Genomic DNA, 27617 nt, shown 5'->3' with positions numbered 1-27617 from the left:
AAGACAAACCAGGGTAAAAGATCCACAAAAGAAAGTACTGGAAAATATCCAAATGCAAATCAGTACTGGACTGTGACACATCGTTCCTTTATTTTCTGTCTATTGTTTAAAAGAAAATGAACTCAAGGCACAGATCCAGTGGTCACTTTCCCAGAGCTGGTCTTTCCACGCACACAATCACACTTGAGTGGATGCTTCAGGGAGACCCAGAAATAGGTGGAAGTATCTTCTTTCAGCTCTGAATAAAGCAGGCCTTTCTGGCCTTCAACAGCTTGGACGGCAGACTGTGGGGATATTCCCTGTACAAAGTGTGCTATGAAGAAAATGTAGTGCAAGTTCCTGTGGCACCAGAAAACACACAGTGAGTGCAGAGTGGAGAGGAGGGGCCCCTCAGGACACCCCAGGGAGCTATCCCCCTTTCCCACCTCCACTCTGGGGAGTTAGACCCTTAAAACACAAATCCTATATCAACAGGGAAGCTGGCTCTGTGAGTGTTCCCAACTTTGAACTTCCTGGCATCAAACAGCAGTGCCCATGCTGTCTCTATCACCCCAGCTTCATGGAGAACCTTTCCACTCCCGGGGTTGGGGGAACGAGAAGGGGAAAGTGAAGAGGGAATCTTCTTCCTGTTCCAGAAGAATTCATAGAGGACTTCTCACCTCAGAGTGACAACTGTCCTCCTTCCAATGATCACAAAACTGGACCAAAGAGGTGGGCAATTGGAATTCACTCATGTTAGTGTGCCAACTCGGTTAGATTCTGCAAGCGTATGAAGCACTGGGATGCTAGGCCCTGTGCTAGGAGATAAGAGACAGTGGCCACAAGCTCTGCCCTGGGGGAGTATAGACTGAGTAAGGTTGATGGACATATAAAAAGGAGATTAAAGTTCAGTGTTATACGTGATCATCGGGTCATTGACATGACTCAGAAATTTCCTCATGCGAGCCTACAGACCCACTGCAGCAGATCGACCTGGGAGCTTCCTAAAAATAAAGTTCTCCATGACCACATCCCTGGATATTTGTATTCAGTGGTTCTCAGTATGGCCAAAGGATCTGCATTTTTTTTAACTAGAACTTTCTTCTCTTTTCTATGTAGTCCACAAGAAAAGTCCACCAGCAAATCCTGTTGTCTCTTCCCTTGGAATACATTCAGGGTGTGGCCCAATCTCATCACCTGCATAATTACCACTGTGATCCAAGTCAAAATCTCTTTTCAAGGAGACTCTTGGAAGAGGCCTCTAACTTGTCTCCCTGACTGTCCTTGCTGCACTACAGTCTGTTTTCTTCACAGTAGCCCGAGTGACTTTTGAAACATGGATGGTAGGTCATGTTTCCAAGTGCTAAGAACTTTGCAGGGCCTTCCCATCTCGTGGAGAGAAAAGCTTCAAGACCCTCCATGGTCTGGCCCTTTGAGACCTTTCAGAGTCTGCTTTTGAAAGCTTTTCCCAGGCTCCCACATGGCTCTCTGCTCCGGCCACAGGGGGCCTCATGCTGGGCTGGAGTGAGTTCTTGCTTCTCCTGCCTCAGAACCTCGGAACTTTTCCGTGCCTGGAATGCTCTTCCCAAATGAGGATGACTCCTTCACTTCTTTCAGGTCATTGATCAGATGTCTACTTGTGAGAGAGGCCTTCTCTGAACTCCCATTTCAGTTAGCGGTCTTGCCCCTGTTCATCACTTTCATCCTCCTTATGCTGCTCTATTATTCTTCATGGCATTTATCACACTCTCACACTACCGCCACCACGTGTTAAATATTCCTTGGTTTTCTTGTTTATTGCCCATCTCCCACCACTAGAATGACAGCAGGACATTACGTGCTTTGTACATGCCAGTTTATAAAACTGTGCCTGACACATAGAACTCATTCCATAAATGATTTGAAAAGGATTAAATAATAGAAGTGAGGGTTTAGGAAGGCTTTTCAAATATAGTTTACAAATGTACAAGGGCAGAAAAAAATGATTAATAAATATTTCTCAAGTATCTCACACCTAGCACATCAATTCTGGGTCAGAGGTGGCTTACAGATAGGGTGGGATCCGAGGGATCCAGGTAGAGCCACAGGTTGGAGGGATTACAAAGCACAGCCAATCTGAGATGGTCATCACCATACACACTTAACGCTTCATGGAACTACAAATCTGCTACTGCCACAATGGAGTGGTATTTCCTTCAAAACATTTAGCAAAAATTAATAATAGTAATAATGAGCAGTTCAGGCATTTTTAGATAATTACTAGATACTAAAACAGAAACACTTATTTTTAAAGTTATTTGTGAGGTCAGTTACTGACCAAGATCAAGAGACGCTATCTGGATGGTCTTTTCTGTATTCTGTTTTTCCCACTGGTTCCAGACCTCAGGGTTTGTTCTACTGGCTGCATAAGTTTTTTTTTTTTTTTTTAATACTTTAAGTTCTAGGGTACATGTGCATAATGTGCAGGTTTGTTACATATGTATACTTGTGCCATGTTAGTGTGCTACACCCATCAACTCGTCAGCACCCCATCAATTCATCATTTATATCAGGTATAACTCCCAATGCCATCCCTCCCCCCTCCCCCCTCCCCATGATAGGCCCTGGTGTGTGATGTTCCCATTCCCGAGTCCAAGTGATCTCATTGTTCAGTTCCCACCTATGAGTGAGAACATGCAGTGTTTGGTTTTCTGTTCTTGTGATAGTTTGCTGAGAATGATGGTTTCCAGCTGCATCCATGTCCCAACATCCTGCTGTGCTTCTCCGACTCTCAGTCACCTCTTCTGGAATCTGCAAATGCCCCCAGGAAGGAAGAAGCCCCAAATGCTAGGGTCACCAGTCTAAGTGTAGATCTTGACACCTTACGGGTTTGTAGTGCCTTGTTAGATCTCCACAAATGAGTTTATTTGAATAACTTATTCTTATTTCAGTACACACACACAGTTACACAAGTGCGTGCAGACTTATGTTATTTCTTTTTATTTATATATGTGTATGTGTATATATATGTATATGTATATATATTTCTTCATATTTTAAGCATTAGGATCACATTGAATTTATAGATTTGTATGTTAAGTGCAGTTTAAAATATTACATTTTACTTAATTCATCAGAGATTTGCTAGTGTCATTAAGTATTTTAAATGCAATTTTATATTATTTTTATTTACACAGACCACAGTTTATTCAGCCATTTCTCTTACTGTTAAAAATATACAGTTTCCATTTATAAATTTTTCATGAATTGAGCTATGATGAATGTTCCCTAACAGAAGTTTCTAATGCTCTGTCTGATGATCTCCTGAAGACAGATTTCTAAAGGTTGGGTCAGTGGGTCAAAAGAAATGAGTCAAATTTTGCAACATGTTGCCAGTTTTCTTCTCATAAATATTACAGTAAAGTTTCTTCATATCATCAAGGTATCAGATTGGTTTTATTAATAAGAACCAGTTTTCTTTAATTTGAGACTTTGCTCACATTTTTCTGCTTAGGCTAGAGCAGTATTCTCCTTTATTATTTTCCCCCTTTTAATAGTCTCATCTTCCACATTTAGCTCTCATCCACTGGCACTTATTTTTGCATATAGTATGAAGTGACTATCAGTCCATTTTTTTTTCCCTGTAGTTGACCAATTACTTTTTTTGGGAAAATTTTCTTTCCGATTAAGCCTTTGATCTTTGAGCTACATGTATCACGTACAAACTTGTTACAATTTTTATTGTCTGTCTCTATACAATATACTCTACTTTATTCCATTAATTTTGCAGTTTGGTTTTTCTCTGCTGTGACAGTTTTAATTATCATGGCATTATAGTACATGTACCTTCTGGTTGGTCAAGACCCCCCTCTAATCTCTTTTGTTAAAAATTTATTTGATATTCTAACTCATGTATTCTTTATCCTGAGTCATGTATATATATAGTTATATATTATAACTATTAACATAGTTAATAATAGCATTTTTCACAGAAATGCCCCTCTTCTTTATCTTCTGTAAAGTCATGTACTTTTTTTTCTTTTCTAGCTCTCATGCATTTGTTAGTATTGTTTAAGAATAGTTTTGGTGTTTTATCTTACCAATGCTATTGTGAGATCATTGTTCTGGTATATTTTATAAATGATGAGTACTGATACATAGGAAAGCTATTCACTGATTTATTTAGCAAATATCTAGAACTTAGTAAGTGCTGAGCAATTAATTGACACTATGCTGAGCATTTATTTACTGTGCTGGATACTAGTTGTCCATTAATGGCTAAAACAAACATCATCTCTATATTATTAGAATTCACAATCCAGTGTGGCAGATAGGCATCAACTAACCAAGCAAGCAAATACATATATAATTACAATTTGTGGTGAATTCACATGGTGCAGCAATAAAGTATAGCAGGGAAATCCTACTTTGATATAGTGATCAGGGAGTGTCTATCTGAGAAAACTAGAATAAAGCCAAGAACAGAAGGACAAGAGGAATCGGCAAGGCAAGAGGTATGCAGAGAAGTGTTCGAGGAAGAGGAAAACAACATTTGAATGTCCCAGAAATGGTAAAAACCTAATGAAGGAACAGAAAATAACAAATCAGATTGGTTAGAGCAAAATGAGAAAGTGAGGAAAAGTACAAAATGGCCTTGAAGGAATCAAACGATCCTTATTGTCATGATGGGGAGTTTTCGTTTTACTATTTTAACAATATATTGTATTATAATAGGTACACTACATGCACATATACAAAAACCAAAAAGGTAGAGTTTATAAACCCAGGCTTCAGTTTCTGTCCCCAGAATTACCCAATAACTTATCGAGTGTGTCTGTGCATTTAAAAATGATGGTAGATGTTAATTCTTTCCTTCTCCCACACCTACTTTTCAACTGGATGGATTTATAATGTGACCAATCCTCTGTTTAGGGCCATTTAAGTTATTTCTAATTATTTATTATTGTAAGTGATATTATTATATCCTTTGATCTTTGCACATGGGTGGTCATATTTATGAAATAAGTCTACATAATTAGGGTTACTGAACTCATGAATATAAATATTGTCAATTTGTATAGATATTGCCAAATTCACACATTCACCAACTAGGTATGAGAGTGACTATTTCCCCCACAACCTAGCCAGCATAAAATGTTAGTAATCTGGGAAACTGATATCAAAATCATAATGGGAGACCATTCTGTATCCATCAGGTTAGCACGAAGTATTCCCACTCCACACCCCAGAGGTGCCTTTGCACGTGTGCCCCAGGAACGTGCCCAAAATGTTCAGAGCAGCAGTTTTCCACAAGAGAATGGGAGTGGAAATAATCAGAATGTCCACGAGTAGTGGAGCAGATAAATATTTTGTGGTATATTAAATACTATTTGGCAGTAAAAATAAAGGAACTATCAATGTATGCATCAAAATGAATAAAGAAAATAATGTATAGTAAAAAATATGATTCCAATGACATAAAATTTAAAAACAACTGAAGTCAAACTAAACAATATGAGGGATTTTTAAAATGTTCATGCCCACCTGACTCCACAGGACCAGTGATTGCTCACAGTTGTTTATTTAACTGGATTTAAATGATGGATTTATGGTAAGATAATATGGATTTCAAAACTTTCTGCACTGAGATAAACTTACACAAACGTTGCAATATGTCTGAACAGGATTCACCCTGAGATACTAAAAAGGGTAAGGTATCAGTTACAAAAGAACCCCTATCAGAGCAACATGAATTCTGCTAAAATTGAAGTAAGGACAAACATCAAATTGATGGGGAAGCTTTGATGGAAGAATGGTGAAATCACTGGTGCTTTACAAAAGTTCATAGAAAGAATGCCCCAGAGAAATCAGCAGTTTACAAATGGATCACTCATTTTAAGAAAGGATGAGATGATGTTAAAGATGTAAAGCCCACAAGGCAGACAATCCACATCAATCTGTGAAGAAAAAGTCAATTGTATCCATGTCCTAATTGAAGAGGACCAACTATTAATGGCAGAAACAACAGCTAAATCATTGACATCCCACTTAGTTCAGCTTACACAATTCTGACTGAATAATGAAACTTGGTCAAACTCTACCTGATGGGTACCAAAATCCATGTGCCCAAATCAGCTGCAGACAAAAGCAGAGCTTTCAGTGGACATTTTAAACAAGTAGGATCAAGATCCTGAAATGATTCTTTGAAACACTGTAACAGGAGATGAAACCTCAAAATTTGCTGAGGCTAACTTCAGGTCCTATCCTAAGATGATATTTTACAAATTTTCAATATGTGTCTTAAAAGAATTTCTACTATCTAATTATTGAATAGCATGTTTGTATTAGTCTGTGTTCATGCTGTTGATAAAGACATACCCGAGACTGGGTAATTCATAAAGAAAAGAGGTTTAATGGACTCACAGTTCCACATTGCTGGGGAGGCCTCATGATCATGGCAGAAGGAGAAAGGCATGGTGGCAGGCAAGAAAGAATGAAAGCCAAGTGAAAGAAGAAAATCCTCTTATAAAACCATCGGATATCTTAAGGCTTATTCACTACCACGAGAACAGTATGGGGGAACTATCTCCACGATTTAATTTTATCCCACTGGATCCCTCCCACTACACCTGAGAATTATGGGAGCTACAATTCAAGATGAGATTTTGGTAGAGGCACAGCCAAACCATATCAGTGTTTCATTTCAAGGTTGTTAATCATATGAGCTTTCCAAATTATCTCTCTTTGCTGACTTTTTAATCTGTTTGACATATAAACTGCTGAAAATTGTGTTAAAAGAGACTGCTATGACTATAGATTTATAAATAATTACATAGACTTTTATCCTATTTTGCGGTGTATATTTTGAGGTTGTGCTATTAAATGTGTCCATGTTCAGAATTTTTATGTATTTTTGATGTATTAAACCCTTTATTATTGTATAGTGACCCAACTTATCTCTAGTAATGCCCTTTTCAAAAAATTATCTTTAGTCTGGTATTTATAAAACAAAGCCAGGTTTGTTTTGACTTCCCAGTTTTTATATCAATGTATTTTAGGACTATATGTTACAAATAGGACATATACTATTTCTTCTTATCTAATCTGATAATCTTTATCATAACTGAAGAATATGTCCCCTATATGTAACATTTTTATCTGACTGTTTTCAAGATTTTCTTTGGTTTTTAAGCATTTTGATTATGATGTGCCCAGCAAGGAGGGTAGTTTTGTTCACATTTATCCTGTGTAGGGTTTGCTGAGATTATTGAACCTGTAAATATGTATCTTTATAACATTTATAAGAATTGCATTATTTCTTTAAACAAATTAGTTTAGCCCCATTCTCTCTTTCCTTTCCTTCTGAGAATCCAATTATATGTATGTTAGGCCTTTCAGTGTTGTCACACAAACTAATAAAACCTTTTCATAAATCATTAGAAAAATTTTTTTCAGCTGACCATGGTGGCTCACACATGTAATCCCAGCACTTTGGGAGGCCCAGGCAGGCAGATCACCTGAGGTCAGGACATCAAGACCAGTCTGACCAACACAGGAAAACCTCATCTCTACTAAAAATACAAAAATTAGCCACACGTGGTGGTGCACACCTGTAATCCCAGCTACTTGGGAGGCTGAGGCAGGAGAATTACTTGAATCTGGGAGGCAGAGGTTGCAGTGAGCCAAGATCGTGCTACTGCTACTGGGCGACAGAGTGAGACCCTGTCTCTCTGTCTCTCTCTCTCTCTCTCTCTCTCTCTCTCTCTAAATATATATATATAAAAGCCGGGCACAGTTGCTCACTCCTGTAATCCCAGCACTTTGGGAGGTCAAGGTGGATAGATCATTTGAGGTCAGGAGTTTGAGACTTGCCAGCCTGGCCAACATGGTGAAATCCCATCTCTACTAAAAATACAAAAATTAGCTGGGTGTGGTGGTGGGTGCCTGTAATCCTAGCTACTCGGGAGCCTGAGGCAGGAGAATCACTTGAACCCAAGAGGCAGAGTTTGCAGTGAACCGGTATCACACTACTGCACTCCAGCCTGGGTGGTGGAATGAGACTCCATCTCAAAACAAAAGTGTATAAAATATATTTTTATTTATTTATATATTATTAAATAATATTTATTAATATTTTTTCAAAATGGTTATATTCTATTGGCATATTTCCAAATTTACTGACCCATCATCTATGTTCTGCTGTTAATATCCAGTTGGTTCAGATATTTTGTTTTTCATTTCTGAAATTTTCTTTTTTTGAGGTTTCTATTTCTTTTCCTATTTCTTATTGTTTCATTCACTGCTAAAATATTTACTTTCAGTGAATTTCATTCATTGCTAGAATGTCACTGAGCAAAGTTGTAAGAACTATTATAATCTCGGCCTGCTGATTCCAACATCTGAGTCAGATTAGAATAGATGTCTGTTAACTATCTTTTCTCTTGAGATTGAGTCACCTTTTAATGTTTATTTTTATGTCACATAATTCTGTGCTATGTTCTGGGCATTGTGAATGCTCTATGGTTAAGACTGAATTATCTTACATTCCCCTGGAAATAGTAATTTTTGTTTTGTTCTGTTTCACTTTAGCAGGTAATTAATTTGATTGAAATCAAAAGAAAGTCTTGGTCTTTTGGACTGCAGTTCAAATATCAGTTCAGTTATTTTTATCTTTAGCTCAATTGCTTACTGTCTTCCCTATGCATATGTGGTTCAGTTAAGAGGTTATAAAACAATTTTAGGTTTTCTTTCACCGGGTTCTTTACTTTTTGGAATTCTTCTCCCACTTTCTGGAAGCTACAGTGGTCCGGAACTCTGTTCTTTGCTTCTTTAAGCTACCTGCACTTTCTATTGGAGTTACAGCTACCACACACTGCATGAACTGTGACCTGGTCTCAGGCTAAAGCCATAAAAATAAAGAAATTCATACTATGTTGTTCATTTCTTCCATGTATTGACCCCTCTTCAAAAATATCTGCTTTTCTTGAATGAGGAGTAGTTAGAAAGGGGGCAAATGAAAAAGTAGGAAGCCCAATTTAAGAGTCCAGGAAGCATATCTTGATGCCGAGAAATAGAATAATGGAAGTGGAGATGAAAAGCAATAGACAAAGGTGTTTCTTTTCTTGAGTTAGAAACAAGACTTGGATTCTATCCAAGAAGATCTGAGAACACCAGAGTCTAAATATAGTAGTCAATGTATTCGAAGTCAAAGGTATTCAATGGATTCCTTTCCTGTTTCTTATTAGTCTCTTCTTTTTATTTCCACCAGATTCTCCAACCCCTTAAAAGCCAGAAGCTTTTGCTGGTGAAGGGGAGAGAGAGAAGGTGGAGTAAAGAAGTCAACCAGATTCTCTCTTTTTCACAGCAGGTTTCCCATGAAGACTCCAGTCTAAACCTGGGGAGAAAGAAGCCTAAATTGGAGAAAGTGGTGAAAGAAGCCCTCTCCGAAGAGATGACATTTGTGTCAAGATCTGAATGAAGGGCATAGTTCTACAAACATGCGATTAAACATGTAGATTACTACATTAGGATTTACCTTGGAAATTCATATTTATTTGTGTATTTTATTGTTGCTTGTAAATAGCTTTTGTTTTAAGCACCTGACCAGACTGTGTTTGTTTTAGGTTGTGGCCCAGGCAGTGTTATTCATGTGTATGAACACAGCTGGAATCTTCATCAGTTACCTGTCAGACCGGGCCCAGCGCCAAGCTTTCCTGGAGACCCGGAGGTGTGTGGAGGCCAGGCTGCGCCTGGAGACAGAGAACCAAAGACAGGTACCAACTGACAAGGCTGTGTGTTTTAGTTATCACCTAGCCAGTCTCCAACTTATATGGAGCTCCTGTTTTGCTCCCAAACACGTCCTGACTTGGAAGTGTTCTCTTAAAGTGTATGTCACAGGATTCCAGAGTTGGAAATAGTTGTGTTAGCCTTACAGGTCAAAATGGGTTGGTCTTATTCTCCACACTCAATTCATCGTTCCCCATAAGAAATAAAGTGATTACAGTCACAGATGTATTTCCTGACACCTTTCACTGACATCTGTGTTTGTGAACAAGGTCATGATGCCTCAAAACCATCAGCATGCCTGTCTTTGACCCTCTATCTTTTAAACTGTAAATGTGTTATTTCAGATAAAAATGTTTACTGTCTACCAATTCAAATTAGAGTAAGTGCAGAGAAGAATCTTACACATGCCCAGTCTCTAAAACCACAACCTGATTTTTAGAAGGGATATACACAAAAAAAAATCCTGTGGACATGATGCCAACATCAGAATAAGGGATACAGTAGGAAAAGAAGTTGGATTGCAGGGGACAATAATGTGTTCCAATTTGGAGAGGTTAAGATAAAATAATTTTTTGGACATCCTGATTGGGCGGATGTTATAGGAACTTAAAAGTAGTCTTGGCCTCAAATAATATATTTCTCCAAAATCAAATTTACTTTCAAAGAATAAAGATTTGTCCCTATTAAAACTATTTATATATTTTAAATCCATGCTTACCTTTGGTTCTGAAAACAATTTTCCAAGAGGAATATCAGGAATGTGTTGAAAATTGGTTTTAGCATCAATTTATACCATCCCAAGTATATATGCTCTTGGAAATTTTATGCTTGTAGATATATTATTTCTATAATATGAGACATTTTTTTAACTAAGACCTTTTTCTTAAAGTTATGTCTTATTATTTATAATATAGCACATTTCTTATTTAAGACTTTAGGCAATAATAGTTTGCAAAAATCATAAAGAAAGTAGCAGAGAAAGACTCATCACTTACTTCATGATTAATTTGCATCAAATCACCAGGGAGTCAGGGATCTTTGAAGTGAGTGAAGCCAGGTCTGTGTGATAATGGATGAGATGGACAGGTAGGGTACACCTGCCAGGACTCAACTCCCACTGCCATATGCTGTCTCCTGGGGCAGAGGAAACTCCTGAGTTTTCAGATCTTACTTTGACTTTACAAAATTTAGAATAAGGAATTTCAAAGTTATTGCCTAAAATAATTCTGGAGCCTCATAGTAATTTCTCTGAATAACCCTTGGAATAATTAAGAAAAATAACTTTAAGAAAGAAAACACCCTGTACAATAAACATGAGTACCTCCCAGGACTATTGTATTATGTTCCTGTGCAAAACAGATCAGTTGCCAGACTGGCATATCACTCTTTCCATGGGATCTGTGCCGGTTCAGAGAATGCTGCCATATTAATAATGTATTCAACTGTTCTTAATACTTTGTCACAACGAGAGCTGAAATTGTGGGTGAGTTGTCTGGGTGCCTCTTATTTAGTGTTTATGATATATTGGAGACACTAAAAATTATTGCTTTACCATCTCCATAAGACTTTTTGCTTCTTTTCCCATCCTTCAAGTTGGGTGTTTTGGAATCACTGTGATCTATTAATCCAAAATTGTGCAGGAATCATCCACCATTCCCTCTAATCTTCATTTTTATTTTTTGAGTTGAGAAGGAGGAAGAAAATAATAATATACAGAGGTAAGAGAAAGCGACAGCTAGAATGTAGTGAAAAGACCACTAGAGTTTGGGTCATGGCTCTTATTACTTCCTAGTTGGACCACCTAAGCTATTAAACTCTCCACCATAGATTCCTTTTTTATACATGGGCCAATATCTCTCTTCTGCATCACATTTGCCTCAAATGAGATACTATGTAGAAAGCAATACAGACATACAAGTCAGTTTCATTGATTTCTTGGATAAAATACAAGAAAAGACTATCTTTTGTGGAAGGTGCTTTGTTCCTAGGATGAAGTAAAATATTGTGTAGGCTTCTTTTTGTCCTATATTCACAACTATGACATTTGTGGCATGTTGACCACCCTTTATTTACTCAAGAGTATTGTCTGAGATAGCTGACTCTACATCATCAGTGCTAAAGTTACTTTCCACTGGCATTTGATCTCTGCTTCAGGTTTCCATTATCCTTGAGAACTTCCTCAGTAATAGATGGGCAGTGTAGTCTGGCAGAGAAAACATAGACTTTCAAATGAGATTGCCCTGGATTAGTAATTTTTGCTTAGTTACTATTTTAGTGAGCTTGAAAAAACTCTGAGTCTCAGTTTCCCCATCAATGCCATGGGAATAATAACATCCTTCCTGAAAAGTCTCCTTAATGGTTAGAATTACTTTGTGTGAGACGCCCTTGCAAGTCAGTGAAGAGTTTCTATTAGCATTATTGTGTGTAATGATTTATATGAATCAGTCAACATAGTTCAGTCCCAAGAGGACTCATGTGAGAATTTATTACGGATTGACTTGGCTCAGTTGTAATAACTTAGGGCTATTTATATGGAGGTAAATCAGGATGATGGCTCTCCTTAAGTACATAGCAACCAGAATGGTCCCATCCATATCTTTTAAAATATCATGTGTCATTGACAAATGAATTCTCATCTACCTCTTATCAGAACTAATTATAATGATATAATTGTTAAAAATTCTATACCCTGTGAAGGAGATGCTATAAGAACCTAAGTGACAGCAGATACCTTTTCCTTGGATAATGATCCTAAATAAGATTGATGGTAATATTTTGCAATTATAAATTGAGAATCAAATAGGTTATATTCAACAGAAATGACCATGTTTTGTGGGATTTTTCATGCATTCTTGATTTTTATCTCATGGTAGGATACAAAAAAATTAATCATTTAATTTGTTCAACCGTGAATTAATTTCTTTGTGGAGGGTTTATTATGTGTCAGGAGCTCTGCTGAGCATTGGGAATATAATGCTGACTAGCAATCAGTTTCTGGCCTTAAAGAGTTTACCTGGTGTAGAAGATGAATGACTACAGGGACACGTATGGCAATAGTGTATGGGTCAAAACTAACCTGGAGGCTTGTAGAAAGCTATCGAAAAAAAATTTTACCTGAGCTGACATGTGAATACGATTCAGCTCAGTGGAGAGGCAGTAAGGAGTACACCATAAAGAGCAAAAAACACATGCAAAAATCTTGAAGGAAGAGAGGAAGTAGTTTGTTGGAAGGATTTATGAGAATTCCCATGATCATTCATTCATTCATTTATTCTTCTATCTATTCACCCATTCATGCTATAGAGAGACAGCCAAATAAGACACAGTCTTTACTCTGAATTGGACCTGGAGGATGAGTATGACTTTAATTCTTAGAAGAGAGGAAAGAAAGAAATTAGCAAAGATACCGATGACAAGATACGTATGACCTGGTAAAGGACAGCAATGCCAGACGCTAGGTTTTCTCTGACATCCTGAAGCAAATTGTGAACCTGTTAAGTGGAACCTTACTGCTTTCCATTCAATAACAGCTATATATTTCCTGAGTGTTAACTATGCACCAGGCATTATTCAAAGTGCTGTGTACACCAAAGTGAAGAAATTCTTTGTCAGATCTTTATTACAGCATGCCACATGGATCTCAATCATTGCATGTCTCTTTCCCCAAACTGCTATTTCACCACCCTGTGCCATGTATTAATAGTTCTGGGAAATCCACCTCCCTCCTAATCTGTCTCTACTCTTCTGCCTCAGCATTCCTTTCTCCACGAGGCTTGCTTTTGTCTCCCAGGTAGAGTTGAGATGGTTTTCTTGTACTCGCCACATGCCATGATAGTTAAGTCTATTAAAGAATATGTCCCACTTTATGACATATACTAATCTGTGCTTCTCTCTCTCCACAACCTCTAAAGACTAGTTAATGGCAGCTACTCTATATAATTCAATGAATTCTCTGGTTTTTATCTAGCATAGTGGCTGAAATGTAGGATCTTCTGAGTAATATTTATTTAACTAGTTATATTGAATTCAAACTTTGGCTCCTAGCTTCACTTCTACCTACATGAATATTATAATAACTCCTTTGTGTAAAAATACAGATACCTGTGCCCGTTGTGCCCTTCATTTAAAATCTTAGTGGGAAGAGCCAATTCAGGAGAGACTGAGACAGTCTGAGCTTGCATCTTAAGCCGACTTGTTAGGGGAATTTTCCGTCTGGAAGCTACATCTTGAAGCATCTTTCTTTAGGGAGTTAGATTCTAATTATTATAGTTTTCATAATCCTGCTTCTTCTCCCAGATGATGCAAGTGGCCCATATTTATTTTAAATATTAAAATGAATTAATTGTTTTTCTTTCAGCTTGGAGAACTGTATAAACCTCATTATGGTAATCATGGCATTTCAAGGTGTCTCAGAAGCTCTGGGGGCACTGGAATAAAGTTTCTGATGATACCATATGTTGCAGCAGCAGGAAGATTATTTTTAAATGCAGCAGATGTTTTAGCTGTATTAAAGCAATTCTGTTAAACTTAAATATCTTTGTTAGACAATATTGGTGTAAACTGGTTGTTTGGACAGTAGATTGAGAAAGCTGGGTTTCCTACTGAGTTCTGAGTTGATTCATTTGATTCATTTTGGTGCCTTTTAACATCTTGGGGACTTTTTAAAGTTAAAATAATATTGATCAGTACAGTAGAGCATTGTCATTGTTAATTCAATCAGAAAATCAAAGTTGACCTAAAAGTTGTAGAACCTTAGCATCTTTATTCTTTCTCCTCCAACTAGATAGGTCTTCTCATTATACTCCAAAAACCTCTTACTTCCAAGTCATTTTCTGTTATTCTTCATTCCTTACATTCAAAGCCACCCACTGACCACCCATCATGTTCAGCCTTATATGTTATCAACATCTTTCATATTCATTATTCTTTAGTTTATACTGAAATATTCACTCTTTCCTACATATTCTCCTTACCCTCTACACTCATGCCTTTGTTTACACGTTTTTCCCTACCTGGTGTAACCTTCCTTTCATCCCTGTACCTTATCCATCCTTCAAAACTCAGCTCAAATGTCACCTCCATGAGAGTTTCATTCATACATTTCTGTATGGAATTAATCTCTTTATATATTCTACTATACCCTTGGCTTATTTTTGCCTCCTCATATCCTTGATTTTTACAGCACTTGGCATTGCTGAGTCACCTCCCAACACCCTTTCCTTGAATCACTCTCCTCTCTTAATTTTACTATGGGGCGCTTGATTTTCGTTCCAGTCTCAGATCCCTGTTTCCTTCACATATCCCTCTTCCTCCTCTAAACCCTTAAATGTAGGCATCCTTCAAGGGCCTCTCCTTGACCTCTTCTTTTTTGTTCATCTCTTAGTTCTCTTTAGGTGCTATATCATGGCTTCAACCATCACTTCCTGATTGCTCCCACATCAGCATTCTTTTCTGAGCTCCAGATGCCCACCACCAACACCAGCTCGATAGCCTCCTCAGCATGTCCCACACGTATCACCAGCTCGGCCTGTTCATGATCCTCCCATCCCCCAAAAAAGTACACCTCTTTCTCTGTGATACACCCTTGTACCTGATCCATTCACATCAACCGTGGTCCTTTTCCCTGTGGATGCTATCTTCACCATTTATGCACACATTTTTTCTATATTTCCTTTACTAGTACTGCCTGGTTTAAGTCCTCTCACAAAATAGCTTTCTAATTGGTGTTAACCAGTTACTAACCAGTGTATGCTAATCTAGCCACCTGAAGTCACTCACCTTAACATTCTTCTTGAAAAATAAATCTATTTCCCTTTTCTCCATTTTCCTTATAATCTAGGAAATTAAAACAATAAACTAAACAAACTTACTGAGCTCTGCAGAGCATGAAGCCAAAGCCACTGCTTTCTTTCACCTATTCTTGTCCCTCTCTATCTGACGTTGAGATGGTGAGGGAGGAATCCACTGGTTTTTTTTCTCCAGAAAGCAGGATTCATATGTTAGAAGTCATTGTACATACATTCTCCAGACCTTTCTGTGGGATAAGAATTTGATTCCTCCCGACAGGCAGTCTACCCCACAGGGAGCCCACTCAAACAGGGTCCTGTCCTCCCCACAGAGAGCCCACTCATGCCGTCTCCTCTGTCCCCCACAGGGAGCCCACCCATGCAAGTTCTCGTCCTCTTCACAGGGAGCCCACCCATGTAGGCTCCTCTCCTCCCCACAGAGAGGCCACCTATGCAGGCTGCTGTCCCCTTCCCCCTTATAGGAAGCCCAGACATTCAGGCTGCTGTCCTCCCTGCAGGGATTCTACTGATGCAGTGAGCCCACAGTAGCCAGCTACTCTGCCTCTGGCTGGGGAACTGTGGCTATAGAGCAGAAATAGAAAATAGGAAGCTCATGTCTGCTTCCTTTGCAGCCAAGTCTCCCATTCGTTTGCCAATAATAAAGTGGCTGCTTTGATTGAATGATTTGATTTGGTCGATTCCTGTCTGTTTTCCATATCTATTTCTCACTTGGTTCATTTGAGAAGGGAGGTTTATGACTAACTCACATCTCAAAACCCCAGCACAGAGTATTACACCTGTCAGGATCATCTTCTTAGTGCCCAATTTGGATTATATAAGACCTCACACTAAATGTGAGAAAGCCCCAGTATTGCTACTGCCCATAGAACCTCCCCCCCCACCAATTTCATTTACTGTGCCTCACAGCCCATTCACCACCTGGCTCCAGCGTGACATTCCAATCATTTCACTTGCTACCTCCCACTTTGTACTCCAACACCTCACACAGCCCAGCAAAGACGCCCTGCATGTCTATGACTAGGATTTCTTGCTTGTCGTTGCCTATCTGTCTCCATCCCTCTCTGCTTCTCTGCCATTTTCTCTGCCCCTGGAGTGTGGCTTTTATGGATCTCATCAACAGACTTTATTATCCTCTGGCTTCTGGTTGGGTTCGGCCAGTGGGAGGTACTGGACGTGAACTAGAGTGTGGGAGGACAGAGACGTCAATGCATTTATCCTCCCATATCCTACCCTGCTGGATTGTAGATTTACAGTGGCTGCATTTATCCACCAAAAGCCACAGTTCCTAACAGGCAGCCCTCGCTTAAAGTAAAGGATTTGCCAGATTCCAAGGGTGTTTGTAGTTGCCAGCCCTTCCCAACCTTGGGGTGCTTTACCATTCATTGTTGAGTACCTTAATTTTTCAATAACTCTCTTTCATTATCCCTTTTGAGATACCAGCTATGTCCTGCCAGGAACCTGAATGACATGCCACTATTGCTCCATTAGGATGAGATGTTCCACTCCCACTCTGTATATATTTGTGAGGCAGTTCAACAGAGCACAAAGACACTGGGCTAGAAGTCAGAAAATCTCTACTCTGTCCAGTATGGCAGCCACTAGCCCTGTGTGTATATTTAGCACCTGCAATGTGCCTGTTTTAAAATGAGACATGCTGTGCATGGAAAATACACACCAGATTTTAAAGACAATCCAAAAAAAAAGAAGAAATGCAAAATATCTCATTAATGACTTTTTACAAACTAATTGAATGTTCATTATACATTGAAATTATATTTGGAATATATTTGGTTAAGTAGAATACACAATTAAAATGATTTTCAACTGTTTCTGGCTAATTTTTTACAGAATTTTAAAATTGGGAATTTTTAAATTGTGTATGTGGCTCACATTGTATTTCTACTGGACAGTATTGACCTAGATGCTTGTCCCATTTCTATTTCTAACTTGCTAGTGTGACTCTGAGCAAGTTGTCAAACCATTTTGTATGTGAGTTTCCTCATCTCTCAATTAGAAATGATAATTCCCACCCTAACCCACAGGAGTGTTTTGAGAGACAAATAACATAATGCCTGAAAAGGTGTTATTTCAACTGTAAAGAACTCTACAAATGTTAGGGCTATTTCTGTGAAAATCTCACCAACGCCCCAATCTGATGCTCACATCCCCCCCCACCCTCCCTTATGAAGCCTCCTCTAATGTTTCCTGTTGTAAGTTATTTCTTCCTTTTTGGCACTAAGACATTTTTCATTAACATGGGTTTTTCACATGCTGTTTTATATCAGGGTTAGCACCATGGTTCCCTCCAATCGCCAGGAAGGTTTTGAGTGGCAAGCACAGTACCAGTGTTAATGGCTTCTGATCTCCCTGTAACAACTGACTTCACTCGAAGAACTGTGTTTACCCGATGTGGGTGGGACACCAGCTCTTGCATTCCATCTGGCTGCCTGGTTCTTTGCAATTTTCCTAGCACGTTATTTGCATTTTCTGGCATGATGGAAGAAGTGAAGGCTTTGAAGAAAAACAAACCTGTATTTGATTCAGAGCTCTAAGTCTATATATCTGGGTGACTGTGGTTACACCAACCTTAGATTCAACATCTGTCGAAGATAATAAGCCCTATATCTCAAGCTGGTTGTAAGAAAATCAAGCAATATATAGAAAGCATCTGACCCATTGGCTGACATAGTGGGGCCTCAATAGATGAGAGCTGGGGGTCATGGCTGATCCTTGAACTATTGGATCACCTGAGCCATATCCTAAGTTTCAAAGGAAAAGGTATTCTGATTCTAGTAATAACAGTTTTTCTTCTTGTTATTTGTGTTCTACTTCAAATTTGGCATCCATAAGCAATACAGATTGTTAATGCTACCCCTGATTCAAAGACAGTTCATGACCCTATGCTCATGTGCAATTATAATTTGCATACAGAGGCCATCCAGAAAGCAGAAATCAATCACCATCCGAGGCCTCAACACCTTTGATCCAGCCTAGAGAAGATGGAGGAGCCGCTGAAGAACTCTGTGGGGGCTTTTTATCTTGAAAATCTGTGCAGATAATTTTGACTAAAGAAATTTAAATTGGAAACCTAATATAGCCTTACTATAAAATGCTGAAGAGAAGACATGCTCTGTTGCCTTGATACAGTTGAAGGCACTTTTCAAGAGTGGTAGTAAAATAGAGCAGGAGAAAAATAAAATAAGTATTTTTTAAATAATGCATGCCTAAAATAGCTTATTTTAGTGGGACTGGAGTAAGGGTCAGTTGACCAGAATTCTACATTTACTATTTTGCATGAGTTACACCCAAAATGGATTGGCTATAAAAGAGGTAAAATAATTTAAAGGCACTATCTCAGCTATCTTGGTGTAAAATCGTCCTAGAATTTTTTTTCTTCTAATCTTTTGCAAATGTCTTGCCCACAGCTCATTTGAAAGCAATGTTTTTAGAATGAAAATTTTGAGTATAGCATAGTATTCAACTCATTTTTCATAGAAACAAAAGCTTGCTTATCATAAACAGATTTGGAAACAAACATTACTGCCTCTTAGTAAAGACAGGACACAAGTAGCAGACTGGGGGGGCGGGGTAGACTCGAAAGAACCAGCTAGCTATGAGCATTTAGTGTATACTGTTGACAGCCTTTCACAGTAGATAGGCTAGTGAATCACTTAAGCGGTGTAGAGGGGCCACTGATGCAGTGCTATTCTGTAAATTATTTATGATAAGTCCAAAATTACAAGCTGATCTTTTAAAAGGATTGACACTACTCTTGATCAGCCGTTGGAATCTAGAAAGTTGAGACAGAGGCTTAGAACTATGCCATCAACGTGAAAGGAAACCTGGCATAGGGCAAAACCATTATTTCATCCTTCATTTGCTCAACAAGTGTTGATCTTTCCTTCCCAAAACATTGCCCTTGCAGTATTCCCTTAGTGAACAAACAGCACCACTTGTCCACCAACTCTTCAAGCTCACACTACCCATCCTCTCCATTTTCCTTGACATGCAGTGATAATTATGAGCAGTTAATTCTCTTTCTCATACATCTTTCATATTTTTTCCAATGTTTCTAACCCTACTTCCTTCTCCATTTCTCTCCTGGATCACTGTAACAACCCTTTCATTCCCTGAAATTCATTCTCCAGGCTGCAGCCAGAGTGATCCTTCTAAAAACTAAATCTAGCTAGGTCATCTCTATGACTTCTATACTGGGTTGAATAGTGTCCCCCTAAAATGCATGTTCCCCCAAACCTCAGAATGTGATCTTACCGGGAAATAGGCTCTTTACAGATTGATTCAAGATGAAATCATACTAGATTAGGGTGGGCCTTATTTCAATATGACTGGTATCCTTCCTTATAAGAAGAGAACACAGAGAATCCCAGAGGCAGACGCAGGAAGTGCACAAAAGAGCACCTTGTGAAGACAGAGGCAGAGGTTGGAGCGAGGCATCTGCAAGGACCGCTGGTAGCCACCAGAAGCCAGGAGAGTGACATGGGACAGTTTCTCCATCAGGACCCCGGAAGAAAAACCAACCCTGACAACACCTTCCTTTCAGACTTCTGACCTCCAAAACTGTAGGAGAATACATTTCTACTGTTTTAAACCACCACATTTTGTGGTAATTTTTTAATGCCAGCTTGGGATACTAATACAACTTCCTGTTGCCTTTAGAATGAAATCAGACCCATATCTTACCTGTCTACCCTCCTTAAACGTTGCCTGGATGGAAGTAACAGTGACTGGCTCTGACATAGCATTTACTACGTGTGAGGTTCTGTACTTCACATAGATTACTTCATTTAATCCTCAGATAAACCCTCTGAAGTGGGTGAATTTTTACCTCCATTTTATAGATGAGGAATTTGAAAATCAGCTAAATGAGAGCTAATAAGTTTCACAGTTGGTTCTCAGACCTAAACAGTCTTGCTCCAGAGCCCACATAACCAATTATTATGCTACGATGCCCTACAATGTGGGATGCTCTTCACAATCTACTCCCCTCTCCCTTGGGAGGGCCCTAGCCCTCCCTTCCACATCGGGCACACTCTTTTAGTCTCAAATGACAGGAAACTCAACTCATATTGGTTCTAGCAATAAGAAGAATGTGTTGCCTCCTGTTACTGAATATCCAGGGGCAGGTGTACAATTGTCACAACAGGACTGTAATGTAATCAACAGGAATATACATAGTGATGTGGGGAAATCAGGTGAGTTGTCTTAATATAGGGGAAAGATACAGTTCAACACACACTAAATGGCTACCCAGAGGAAAAGACCCAGTGACCCATGAAGGTAGCAGCTTCCAGTGAAGGCTCCCACCTGCAGTCATATGTCCTGACTAGACTGAGGATAGTGCGTTCTTCAGGAAGCTCCTTTTGCCCTTCTCACGTGAGATTTTATGCTCATGTACCTCTTCCAAAGTGTTCTAAAGACTCCAGCTTTTCCTTTCCTACCCACCAAGTACAAGAAAACTGCTAATAATCACAGAACATCACTTATTCTGTGGTAGACTGTCTTCCTCCCCAACCAGCATTAGACTTGAATTCTATTTCTAAGCAGGCTTCAGGCACAGCTTGGTCCAGGGGCCATCTAGTATGCTTGTTTTATCACTTCATTATTCAGGACTCAGCAAAGGCATTAAAATCCAATCCAAATTCTACATTAATTGACTTTTTTCTCAGAGCTTTCCACTCAAGAGTTCTCTTCAGAGATTTGGTGATAGTCAAATACATATTATCAAAACCTAATTAGGTTATTGCAGTATAGAATACATACTGTGGACCACGTCCTGAGTTAGGTGCCGGAATTAAAAACAAGAGGAGATTTTTAAATAGAATTTTTTTTTGTAACAAACAAGAGTTTGGTAAGCTTGGCAGTTTCCAACTTAGTCTTAGAGTTATATATGTCATGTCTTCATATCTCCTCTGCTGGATTACAAGTTCCTTGATCCATGGAGGAATTGTGATTTTCCCCCTATAATATCTACCCTAGTATTTAAACATTCACTAACACTGTATCAAATGAGTAAAGTAATAATTAAGGAGCATTTCCAATAAGCATTTCTCTTTCCCCAAATATGTGATTATTATTTTTCTTAATCACATAGTTCTTTTATTTATTTATTTATTTTTTATTATATTTTAAGTTCTAGGGTACATGTGCACAATGTGCAGGTTTGTTACATATGTATACATGTGCCATGTTGGTGTGCTGCACCCATTAACTTGTCATTTACATTAGGTATATCTCCTAATGCTATCCCTCCCCACCCCTCCTCCCCACAATAGGACCTGGTGTGTGATGATCCCCTTCCTGTGTCCAAGTGATCTCCTTGTTCAATTCCCACCTATGAGTGAGAACATGCAAAAGTTGTTTTCTGTTCTTGTGATAATTTGCTGAGAATGATAGTTTCCAGCTGTATCCATGTCCCTACAAAGGACATGAACTCATCCTTTTTTATGGCTGCATAGTATTCCATGGTGTATATGTGCCACATTTTCTTAATCCAGTCTGTCACTGATGGACATTTGGGTTGATTTCAAGTCTTTGCTATTGTGAATATTGCTGCAATAAACATACGTGTGCATGTGTCTTTATAGCAGCATGACTTATAATCCTTTGGGTAGATCCCCAGTAGTGGGATAGCTGGGTCAAATGGTATTTCCTGGGTAGATGGTATTAGCTGGGTAGATCCTTGAGGAATCGCCACACTGTTTCCCACAATGGTTGAACTAGTTTACAGTCCCACCAACAGTGTAAAAGTGTTCCTATTTCTCCACATCCTCTCCAGTACCTGCTGTTTCCTGATTTTTTAATGATTGCCATTCTAACTGGTGTGAGATAGTATCTCATTGTGGTTTTGATTTGCATTTCTCTGATGGCAAGTGATGATGAGCATTTTTTCATGTGTCTGTTGGCTGTGTGAATGTCTTCTTTTGAGAAGTGTCTGTTCATATTCTTTGCCCACTTTTTGATGGGGTTGTTTGTTTTTTTCTTCTAAATTTGATTGAGTTCTTTATAGGTTCTGGATATTAGCCCTTTGCCAGATGAGTACATTGCAAAAATTTTCTCCCATTCTGTAGGTTGCCTCTTCACTCTGATGGTAGTTTCTTTTGCTGTGCAGAAACTCTTTAGTTTAATTAGATCCCATTTGTCAATTTTTGGCTTTTGTTGTCATTGCTTTTGGTGTTTTAGACATGAAGTCCTTGCCCATGCCTATGTCCTGAATGGTATTACCTAGGTTTTCTTCTAGGGTTTTTATGGTTTTACGTCTAACTTTTAAGTCTCTAATCCATCTTGAAATAATTTTCGTATAAGGAGTAAGGAAAGGATCCAGTTTCAGCTTTCTACTTATGGCTAGCCAATTTTCCCAGCAGCATTTATTAAATAGGGAATCCTTTCCCCGTTTCTTGTTTTTCTCAGGTTTGTCAAAGATCAGATGGCTGTAGATGTGTGGTATTATTTCTGAGGGCTCTGTTCTGTTCCATTGGTCTATATCTCTGTTTTGGTACCAGTACCATGCTGTTTTGGTTACTGTAGCCATGTAGTATAGTTTGAAGTCAGGTAGCATGATGCCTCCAGCTTTGTTCTTTTGACTTAGGATTGTCTTGGCAATGCGGGCTCTTTTTTGGTTCCATATGAACTTTAAAGTAGTTTTTTCCAATTCTGTGAAAAAAACTCATTGGTAGCTTAATGGGGATGGCATTGAATCTATAAATTACCTTGGGCAGTATGGCCATTTTCACAATATTGATTCTTCCTATCCATGAGCATGGTATGTTCTTCCATTTGTTTGTGTCCTCTTTTATTTCACTGAGCAGTGGTTTGTAGTTCTCCTTGAAGAGGTCCTTTACATCCCTTGTAAGTTGGATTCCTAGGTATTTTATTCTCTTTGAAGCTATTGTGAATGGGAGTTCACTCATGATTTGGCTCTCTGTTTGTCTGTTACTGGTGCATAAGAATGCTTGTGATTTTTGCACATTGATTTTGTATCCTGAGACTTTGCTGAAGTTGCTTATCAGCTTAAGGAGATTTTGGGCTGAGATGATGGGGTTTTCTAAATATACAATCATGTCACCTGCAAACAGGGACAATTTGACTTCTTCTTTTCCTAACTGAATATGCTTGATTTCTTTCTCTTGCCTGATTGCCCTAGCCAGAACTTCCAACACTATGTTGAATAGGAGTGGTGAGAGAGGGCATCCCTGTCTTGTGCCAGTTTTCCAAGGGAATGCTTCTAGTTTTTGCCCATTCAGTATGATATTGGCTATGGGTTTGTCATAAATAGCTCTTACGATTTTTAGATACGTTCCATTAATAATGAATTTATTGAGAGTTTTTAGCATGAAGGGCTGTTGAATTTTGTCAAAGGCCTTTTCTGCATCTATTGAGATAATCATGTGGTTTTTGTCTTTGGTTCTGTTTATATGTTGGATTACGTTTATTGATTTGCGTATGTTGAACCAGCCTTGCATCCCATGGATGAAGCCCACTTGATCATGCTGGATAAGCTTTTTGATGTGCTGTTGGATTCGGTTTGCCAGTTATTTTATTGAAGATTTTTGCATCAGTGTTCATCAGGGATATTGCTCTAAAATTCTCCTTTTTTGTTGTGTCTCTGCCAGGCTTTGGTATCAGGATGGCTCTTTTTCTATTGATTGGAATAGTTTCAGAAGGAATGGTACCAACTCCTCCTTGTACCTTTGGTAGAATTTGGCTGTGAATCCATCTGGTCCTGGACGTTTTTTGGTTGGTAGGCTATTAATTATTGCCTCAATTTCGGAGTCTGCTATTGGTCCATTCAGGGATTCAACTTCTTCCTGGTTTAGTCTTGGGAGAGTGTAAGTGTCCAGGAAATTATCCATTTCTTCTAGGTTTTCTAGTTTATTTGCGTAGAGGTGTTTATAGTATTCTCTGATGGTAGTTTGTATTTCTGTAGGGTTGGTGGTGATATCCCCTTTATCATTTTTTTATTGTATCTATTTTATTCTTCTCTCTTTTCTTCTTTATTAGCCTTGCTAGCAGTCTATCAATTTTGTTGATCTTTTCAAAAAACCAGTTCCTGGATTCATTGACTTTTTGGAGGGTGTTTTGTGTGTCTATCTCCTTCAGTTCTGCTCTGATCTTAGTTATTTCTTGCCTTCTGCTAGCTTTTGAATGTGTTTGCTCTTGCTTCTCTAGTTCTTTTAATTGTGATGTTAGAGTGTCAATTTTAGATCTTTCCTGCTTTTTCTTGTGGGCATTTAGTGCTATAAATTTCCCTCTACACATTGCTTTAAATGTGTCCCTGAGATTCTGGTATGTTGTATCTTTGTTCTCATTGGTTTCAAAGAACATCTTTATTTCTGCCTTCATTTCGTTATGTACCCCGTAGTCATTCAGGAGCAGGCTGTTCAGTTTCCATGTAGTTGAGTGGTTTTGATTGAGTTTTTTAGTCCTGAGTTCTAGTTTAATTGCACTGTAGTCTGAGAGACAGTTTGTTATAATTTCCGTTCTTTTACATTTGCTGAGGAGTGCTTTACTTCCAACTATGTGGCCAATTTTGGAATAAGTGTGATGTGGTGCTGAGAAGAATGTATATTCTATTGATTTGGGGTGGAGAGTTCTGTAGATGTCTATTAGGTCTGCTTGGTGCAGAGTTGAATTTGATTCCTGGATATCCTTGTTAACTTTCTGTCTCGTTGATCTGTCTAATGTTGACAGTGGGGTGTTAAAGTCTCCCATTCTTACTGTATGGGAGTCTAAGTCTCTTGGTAAGTCTCTAAGGACTTGCTTTATGAATCTGGGTGCTCCTGTATTGGGTGCATATATATTTAGGACAGTTAGCTCTTCCTGATGAATTGATCACTTTACCATTTATGTAGTGGCCTTCTTAATCTCTTTTGATCTTTGATGGTTTAAAGTCTGTTCTATCAGAGACTAGGATTGCAACCCCTGCTTTTTTTTGTTCTCCATTTGCTTGGTAGATCTTCCTCCATCCCTTTATCTTGAGCTTATGTATGTCTCTGCGTGTGAGATGGGTCTCCTGAATACAGCACACTGATGGGTCTTGACTCTTTATCCAATTTGCCAGTCTGTGTCTTTTAATTGGACCATTTAGTCCATTTACATTTAGGGTTAATATTGTTATGTATGAACTTGATCCTGTCATTATGATATTAGCTGGTTATTTTGCTCACTATTTGATGCAGTTTCTTCCTAGCATCAATGGACTTTACATTTTGACATGTTTTTGCAATGGCTGGTACCTTTTCCTTTCCACGTTTAGTGCTTCCTTCAGGATCTCTTGTAGGGCAGGCCTGGTGGTGACAAAATCTCTAAGCATTTGCTTGTCTGTAAAGGATTTTATTTCTCCTTCACTGATGAAACTTAGTTTGGCTTGATATGAAATTTTGGGTTGAAAATTCTTTTCTTTAAGAATGTTGAATATTGGCCCCCACTCTCTTCTGGCTTGGAGAGTTTCTGCTGAGAGATCTGCTGTTAGTTGGATGGGTTTCCCTTTGTGTGTAACCCGACCTTTCTCTCTGGCTGCCCTTAACATTTTTTCCTTCATTTCAACTTTGGTGAATCTGACAATTATGTGTCTTGGAGTTTCTCTTCTCAAGGAGTATCTTTGTGGCATTCTCTGTATTTCCTGAATTTGAACGTTGGCCTGCCTTACTAGGTTGGGGAAGTTCTCCTGGATGATATCCTGAAGAGTGTTTTTCAACTTGGTTCCATTTTCCCCATCACTTTCAGGCACACCAATCAGACGTAAATTTGGTCTGTTCACATAATCCCATATTTCTTGGAGGCTTTGTTCACTTCTTTTTACTTTTTTCTCTACACATCTCTTCTCACTTAATTTCATTCATTTGATCTTCAATCGCTGATACTCTTTCTTTCAGTTGATCGGGTCGGTTACTGAAGCTTGTGGATTTGTCACGTAGTTCTCGTGTTATGGTTTTCATCTCTATCAGTTCTTTTAAGGTCTTCTCTGCATTGATTATTCTAGTTATCCATTCATCCATTCTTTTTTCAAGGTTTTTAGTTTCTTTGCGCTGGTTACGTAATTCCTCCTTTAGCTCTGAGAAGTTTGATCAACTGAAGACTTCTTCTCTCAACTCATCAAAGTCATTCTCTGTCCAGCTTTTTTCCATTGCTGGCAATGAGCTGCATTCCTTTGGAAGGGGAGATGCACTCTGATTTTTTGAATTTCCAGCTTCTCTGCACTGCTTTTTCCCCATCTTTGTGTCTTTGATGATGGTGATGTACTGATGGGGTTTTGGTGTGGGTGTCCTTTCTGTTTGTTAGTTATCCTTCTAACAGTCAGGATCCTCAGCTGTAGGTCTGTTGGAGTTTGCTTGAGGTCCACTCCAGACCCTGTTTGCCTGGGTATCAGCAGTGGAGGCTGCAGAAGATAGAATATTGCTGAACAGTGAGTGTTGCTGTCTGATTCTTGCTCTGGAAGCTTTGTCTCTGGGGTGTACCCTGCCATGTGAGGTGTGAGGTGTTGGTCTGCACCTAGTGGGGGATATCTCCCAGTTAGCCTACTCACATTATTACTGACAGATATTGAAGAATCATTTTTCTTCCCTCTTTAGTAAATTGGAGGCCCGTTTTGCATGAATTTTCATATCCAACAGTGAATGTTCTTGTTGAACTCTATACTCCATTAACTCTTCTTTCTTCATTCTCACTGTCCAACTGAATTTGCAATTTAGATTTGTGGGAGCCATGTCTTTCATATATTTATTGCAGGGATGTAAATATTTCATCTTTACAACCCCTGATTCCCCAACAGCTCAAAGCATTTTAGTTTTCACGCCTATTATTCCAGAATCTCTTTGGAATATGCAAGAGACACATGATGCCTCGTGATGACTTCTATGTGAACAGTCATTAATATTTCATTATAGTCATTTTCAGTTTCTCGGCCAAGCACACTGCAAGCATGGTGAAGGCAGAGTGAAGCTTCTCCACTGCTCTCCCCAGTGCAGAGCACAGGGCCTGCCACTAACTCATTCCTTACTACATGTTTGCTGAGGAACAGTTTGTCAGATGTGTGAATGAGTAGTGGAA

General features: G+C 38.8%; 1 protein-coding gene across 2 annotated transcripts in view; it reads left to right on the top strand.

The window, feature by feature from the left end:
- ADCY8 (adenylate cyclase 8) overlaps window positions 1–27617 on the top strand; it is a 269745-nt gene that overhangs the window by 42066 nt on the left and 200062 nt on the right. For both annotated transcript variants that reach the window (XM_023222984.2, XM_023222991.2), the window contains exon 2: window positions 9582–9731. In XM_023222984.2, the coding sequence (XP_023078752.1) occupies window positions 9582–9731 (150 nt within the window). The remainder of the gene's footprint in view (window positions 1–9581; window positions 9732–27617) is intronic.

This window comes from Piliocolobus tephrosceles, chromosome 7, assembly GCF_002776525.5.
Source record: "Piliocolobus tephrosceles isolate RC106 chromosome 7, ASM277652v3, whole genome shotgun sequence".
Classification (NCBI taxonomy): domain Eukaryota; kingdom Metazoa; phylum Chordata; class Mammalia; order Primates; family Cercopithecidae; genus Piliocolobus; species Piliocolobus tephrosceles.
This window is presented reverse-complemented; position numbering and strand designations above follow the sequence as displayed.